The sequence below is a fragment of the Pteropus vampyrus genome, unplaced genomic scaffold (genome assembly GCF_000151845.1).
Source record: "Pteropus vampyrus isolate Shadow unplaced genomic scaffold, Pvam_2.0 Scaffold81, whole genome shotgun sequence".
NCBI classification, from domain to species: domain Eukaryota; kingdom Metazoa; phylum Chordata; class Mammalia; order Chiroptera; family Pteropodidae; genus Pteropus; species Pteropus vampyrus.
Genome location: NW_011888862.1, coordinates 4,734,967 through 4,742,088, shown reverse-complemented (window position 1 = coordinate 4,742,088; position 7,122 = coordinate 4,734,967). Strand labels below are relative to the sequence as shown.

The following is a 7,122-nucleotide window of genomic DNA, read 5'->3' as shown; positions in this document are numbered from 1 at the left end:
TCTGTAAAAATCAAGAGAGTAATAATAGTTCCCAGAGTATGCTACATGTTGGCATAGTGCCTGGCAGTAGTGTCCACGACAGTCGCTATTATATCATCATCGGGGTGAAAACCTCCCAACCCTCTCAAGAGTGGGTTAGGTATTTGTCCTGCATGTGTTCCCAGCACAAGTATTTCACCTTTCATAACACCTATCACACTATATTGCACTTTGTTGCTTTCACAAGTCTGCTTGCACTAAATCTTAAACTCCTTGAAGGTAGAGAGTTGACAGTTATATCCCCAAACTAGAGAATGTACTGAGTGGCACACAATGCAGCTGTGCAAATCACCAATTTTGCTGTTTCCTGTGACTAGGACTTATGCTGAGAATTACTGCCATTCTGAAAGCTCAGTGTTTGGGTTGCTGTAACATTTCTTATGAATTACGCCAGACTTCCACGTAGTAACAATAAGCAAGAATATCTTCTAAGAAGAGACTCCTAATTAAAAAGGGATACAGATTTAGATTTTATTATGATTTAGAACGAATGTAAGTCTCCTTTTATAGGAGACATTTATCTTCAGCAATTAACCTGTGAATCCATTTTCATGAAAAAGTTAACTTCATTACAGAAGTTACTCTAAAACCCAATTTCATTTTCAAACTATCATTTGTTAGCATCATTTGCATTGATAAATCATAAGATAAAAATAAGGTGTGTAAAAATTTAGAGCAAAGATATATTCTGCTATGATATTCCAATAAACAGAACAAAGTTAACCTTTATTCTACAATAGAACATGTATTTTCTGTTTTTCTTGGTGTCTGAAATATATCATCTACTTAATCTCAAGTATGTATGTTTTAGTTTAGCCCCCCTCTATGGAAAAATGCCTAAATTTTTATTTTATATTGTCTTTAGAAAAGAGCTAATTATTTTTTTAAAAAAGAAAGAAAATAGCTAATTATCTAAAAAAGTTAAAGAAAGTATTTTACTTATATAAATGATGTCATAGATAATGCTATTGCTAAATATGAGTCTTAGTTATTATAAAGTGACCAAAGAACGATCCGTAAATGTATTTTTTGTTTATTGCAAGCAAAAAAGGAGAGCAAGAAAAAAAGGTTTATTCTCCAAATGCCACATTAGAACTCTTTCCATTAGGTTTTTTTTTTTGGCTCTAGTAGGACAATGGTAGTAGGATTCATTCAGTGGTCAATGCAGAAGTCCTCAGGAAAGAACATTTCATCCCTTACCTACTACTAATTTCAGTATTAGTCATCAGATTTTGTATATTATGTGTATTATATACTTTATTCTTACAATACAGTAAGCTAGAGAAAGAACATCACAAAGCAAATATATTTATAGTATTGTATGTATTTATTGAAAAAAAATCCATGTATAAGTGGTCCTGTATAGTTCAAACCCATGTTGTTCTAGGGTCAACTGTACATCCTTTGTATCTCTAAGATGTGAGGGTAAGTCGGGAGTTCTGTACGTTGGTTCTCACTCCAATTTGGAAGATTCACTGCAGTAGAATTTTGCACTAAGAGTTTGCAAGAGGCCTAAGAAGGAAGCCTGTGTGCCCGGAATAATGCATACCTTGTGCGTTTACCCTTTTAAAGATAACTATGGTTTGAAACAGATCAATTGTATTAAGGTAACAAACTTTTTCCCTATGTTTGCATTTTTTTTAAGAATTGTATTCATTTACGGAGGCATACTTGCTTCCCTTTCCCAGAGAAGGCATGCACCCTAGAAGCAAATGCCTTCACCCACACTTCACCCCCTTTAGAACAGAGATATCCCCCTAAACTTATACATCCAACTCCAATCCTATCTATTTTGCCTACTGAATTTATTATTTATTTGTAATTGTGGTAAAATACACATAAAATTTATCATCGTAACCTTTTTCAGTGTACAGTTCAGTGGTGTTAAGTATATTTATCCAACCCTATCTTGCAGACCAGATGACTAGCATGTTAATGAATGATATACTACTAGTTAATGCAATATTGAGTCTGTACCCACTCTTACAGGCAATCAGAAACATTTCAAGACATTTACAAGTAAGGACAACAGTGGCGTGGATTCCTCAGAATACGTAGAATTATCTAGATTTTAGTCTGCCTGACAGGTCTCTCCTATTACCGTAGCAAAAGTCTTCTAAGCCACCGTATAAATTGGGAGATTTATGTTGATCATCTGCTTTGCATAGAACCTCTACTAAAGAAATAAAGTTCAGTTTTAAAGGGAAGCCAAGATAGTTCTGTAATTGTGGAAAATGTTATCATATTCTATGAAACAGTGTACAAATAATGCAAAATAATACTATATACTATAGCTTTATATTACTAATCATTTGAAAAGTACTTCTGTGAATGTATCATAAAAGAATTCTAAGCTCTATGTACTTCAGGCATTTTCTTTAAAATGTTCTACACTGCATATGCTTTCTATATGATCAAGACTTTAAGTAAAATATCTGATCTTCAGAAATGCACAAGGATTTCCAGATAGAAGTAAATCTGTATTTTCTTAGAACTACACATTTTTTCTGTATCACAAATTGATAGTAAGTAAGTAGCATATCACGTACTAGTAAGATAACTAAAGATTGGGGCAAATGTGCTCATTGAGAAGGCTTTATAAAAGAAAACTCATTCATGATTTGAAATAAAATATACCTAAAACCATGGCCGATGTTCAGCCAGGAAGTACTTGTCTGGGCCCCATGGCTATTTCTGAAAGGCCTTCTGAAAGGGATGATATTTCATCATCCCTACTTATAACTCAACAGAACCACTAACTAATAAACGTAAAAACATAGCTCAAAAACGTCAGACATAAAAAGATGTTATGGTAACCAACAGGTTGCTATAAAAGAAACTTGTGTCTCTTGCTGCCACTTCAGTGATAAACATTGTCAATAAAGACTGAAGAGGCCCTGCCACACCAAGAAATACACATCTTTAGTTAGTAGTATTAAATGCAGGTGTTTAGAATAGTCTTAGTTAAGAATTTCTTAAAAGCTAGTATGTATTAAAGCAAAATAGCACCTAGATATGGGTGTCTTAGGAGGTCACTTGGCTGGTCGACGGCTTGGGTTTCGCTTGTATATTCAGCACATAATCATGACGGAAGGATGAACGGACAGTGCGATTCATTAGGGGCTGAAGAGGGCGGAAGTTATCCACCATTCTTTTCTCTTTCTCCCCCTTGGAAGTGAAAAGCAGGGTCCGAAATTGCTCAAGCTAGAAATGGAAACAGGAAGCATAAATAATTTCAATAGAAAAACAGCTTCACTTCATGAATAAATTACTTTCACTTTTATAACTCTGAAACATTCGTCTAAAATTACATGCACGACAGAGAGTAGATGTCGTTGTATGGAGAAAACAGCAGGACGTGGTGAAACCAGCCAGGCACTTGGGATCCAAGGACTCGGGGTCAAAGGCCCTGTCCCCCACATAGTAGCCATTTGCCAAGAACAAGTTACTTCATCTTTGATTGCAGGCACTTCATCTTGCATTGGGCAAAACAGCAGCCTACAGGATGATAAAGGAATGGCCTGGTGCATGGAATAACAGTGCCAAAAATGTTTTGCTTTTGCAAAATGTAACTGAATCGTTAACAAGAACAATGTATTCTTGATTGCTTATTACACCTGGGCATTGTGGGCAAGGTGATGCATGTGATGTCTTAACAGGCAGTGGGATACCCCGCCGACACTGTTCAATAGAACTTTTTCCATGATGATGACAATACCCTCTGCATGGTTCACTAGAGTAGCCACAAGCTACAAATGGCTACGGATCTCCTGAAACGTGGCTTGTGTGACTAAGGAAGTGAATTTTAAATTTAATTTTGATTTAAATGGCCACGTGTGGCTGGCTAGTCAGTGGCTAAGTATTGGACAGGGCAGCTCAATACAAAAAAAGCAATCCACATTAACGTGGCAATAGCATCCATCAATCAGTAGTAGCCCTTGGCTTTCTGAGCGAGTTGGAAAACCGTTAGTTAACCTTGTAGCTCGGAGAGGACAGCCTGAGACACAGAAGGCAAGCCTGTGAAGACTGCTTTGGATTAAAGACTTTAGGCCAAGTATAGCTGAAGAGGCAGGACTGTAACCAGAGGCAGGCGCCAAAAATGATCATACTTATAAATGACACATATACCTTCATTAATTAGGAACGTGTCCAAGTAACTAAGGTTTAGTTTTATTCAACAAATTGCAAAGATTAGAAATAGCCTAAAAATCAATAAGTTACATTAGATCTATAAACTGGACTAGTATATAGCCGTTAACAGTGATGTTAAAGATAATGTTTATTATCTATAAAACATTCCACACATCACTGAGTGAAAAGAGCAGCAAAATGGTATACACAGAAAGATTCCATTTTGTTTTAAAAGTTATGTCTATTTATACAAGTAAAAGACTAGAAGGATTTACCCAAACAGTGATTCGCACTAAGTGGTTAGATTATAGGTGACTAGTATGATAGATGACAGCTCTACCTTTTTTCCTCACAGAAATTTCCATGCTGAAATTTTATTTCTAAAGTCCTTCATATGGGCCACTGACCTTGTTTGTTTAATTTTTTTTTTTCAGTGTTATGTCAACTTCTAAATAGGAAAGATAGAAGCAGATTAAGTGTATAGGCCGCTAAGTCAGGCGTTGGGCAGTCAAAATCTGCATTTTATCATTTTATTGTGGATTTCATCACACGCAATTAAAAAAAAAATACACAGCCTAATTTACTAGTTGCTTTCTTTACGACTTCTGGTTTTGATAGAAAAGCTTCCTCCATTTGAAGGTGAAGGGGAGCAGAGTTTGTGACCCCAAAATATGCCTTTGCCATAAGGATTATTTGAGCTGATAACTTTTATGAAACTGCAGACACAGGAGCCCTGAAAACGGAGTAGAAGTTACCTTTTTGTAAGAGACAGTTACATTTATAAGAGAAATCTCCATTTGTAAGGGTGCCTCCCTCTCCGTACCAGGAAGAGAATGACTCTAAATCTCTAGAATCACTCATCAATGGAGAAGGACTTAAATCTGCATAACAGTCTTACCCTTGTTTACTGTGTTTTCCTAGTAACTGCCCCTAACTGCTTCCTCATCCCCAACATCTTCCTTTGTCTTTAGCTGGAGATGGTATTTAAGGTGCTGGCTTGGGCCATTTGGGGGACTTACTCAGTTTTCCTGAGTCTCTTCCACGTAAACAGGAGGAATCCATGTTATTAAACTTCTTTTGTTTTTTTCCCAGTTAATCTCTCTCTCTCTCTCTCTCTCTCTCTCTCTCTCTTCCCCCCTTCTTATTATCCTTCTCCCTCTTCCCACCTCCCCCACTTTCCTTTAGCAAACATTAACGATTTTATTAAGTAAAGCCAGCAAAGTAAAGTTCACTTGGGAGAAAATCCAAACGGGCAGCTCGTTTGGAGTGCAAATCTGTCTTTTTTATTATAGGAAGTTCTCAGCCAAGCACCTAGAATGGCAGAAGGAAAATTATTTTTCCTCCCGCAGAGGTGTATGAAGAAATTTTCCTATCCTTATCCTAGTACTTTTATGGTAATATTTTTAACATTTAATATTTCTGGAATATACTCTTGTATAAGGTATGGTGGATCCCTCCTTTTTCCCCCGATAAATATCTGCTCAGTTGACCCTCAACAGCATTTACTGAAAAAAATCTCATCTTTTCTCCCCCACTTAGCTGAGTGCTACCTTTATCATAAACTAAATTCTCATACGTATTTGGACATATTACTGAGATTATTATTTTCTTCCCTTGATTGATCTCTTCGTGTGCCAGTACAACACCAATTATTGGAGAATAAACAATTCACAGAGAGTAACACTCAAGAACTGACATCAAAGGCGTTTTATGATGCCTTCCTATTCAATCACATGGTATGATTTTAACAATTCAAGTCTTTTTTGTGTCTCTCAGAAATGTTTTAAGTTTTCTTGTTAAACTTTTCTTGTTAAGCTTATACCAAGGTATTTTATATACTTTTGTTTATATTATAGGTAGTGTCCATTATTCCATTATATCTTTGTATCATATCTTTTAATTGATTGTAATTTATAAGTCAAATGTATTTATTTCTAGAGGTTAATATTGTATTCCACTAATTAAAAAATTATCTTTCTAGTAGTTTTTTTTTATTGTTTCTCTAAGTTTTTTTTTTTTCCTTTTATGGTCTCATTGTATAGACTACTTCTAGAATATAATTTAATATAAAACTAATATGGTAATTATCCTTTCTATATTAAGTATACTATTTACTTTAGAACTGAGATTAATCTCTTTTATCAAGTTAGAGAAGTCTCCAGTCATTTCTATTTTATTGAAAATTTTAAAAAACTGAATGGTGAATTTTGCTAATAGCTTTTAAGAATCTATGGAAATGGCTATATGATTTTTCTATTTAGATTCACTGTTATGCTGAATTATAGTAATATCATTCTTAATAATAAACTATCCTTGCATTATTGAAATAAATACTACTTGGACAAAGTTATATATTTCTTCTAATATACCACAGGATTCTGCTTCTGATGTATTATTTTAGCCTTTTAAAAATATATTCTTCAGAGACATCAGTCTGTAATTTCCTTTCTTTTTTTCTTTGGGTCCAATCTTTGATAGGTATTGGTATCAGTTATCCTGGCTTCAAAAAATAAAAAAAGATTTTGGAAGCTTCTGTTCATGTGAAGATGCTTGGTAATTAATAAGTCCCATACAGCAAGTGTAAGCAAGTATTATTGTAGTTTAGATATATTATGACTTAAACAGGATTTTGTGTATTGACGCAGTAATCACCACTTAAACTTAGTTTCTAAGGAAAAATTAAGTTCCAAGTTCAAAACAACTGACTTAAAAGTTCTAGACAGACATTATTGGATTCTGTTTTCATCTTGAAATTCCAGAGCAAAATTACCTTAAGAAAATTGAAGGGTTTTGAGCACATCCATTTCCAGCCTTCATTCTTCCCTTGAAAAGGGTCTTGTTTATATAGAGATTCATATTTATATATAAAATACACAATGTGTAAAACATATGTCACTGTCAAGAATGAAAGTAAAAAGGTTATGTTTTTCTCTGTTTTAACGCCTCTCTCTG

At 34.7% G+C, this 7,122-nt stretch overlaps 1 protein-coding gene across 1 annotated transcript in view; it reads right to left on the bottom strand.

Moving 5' to 3' along the window:
- Positions 1 to 1,368: 1,368 nt before the first annotated feature.
- CA5B (carbonic anhydrase 5B) overlaps positions 1,369 to 7,122 on the bottom strand; it is a 30,721-nt gene continuing 24,967 nt past the window's right edge. The window contains exon 9 of the mRNA XM_011363044.2: positions 1,369 to 3,243. Coding sequence (XP_011361346.1) covers positions 3,064 to 3,243 — 180 coding nt within the window. The 3' untranslated portion in view covers positions 1,369 to 3,063. The remainder of the gene's footprint in view (positions 3,244 to 7,122) is intronic.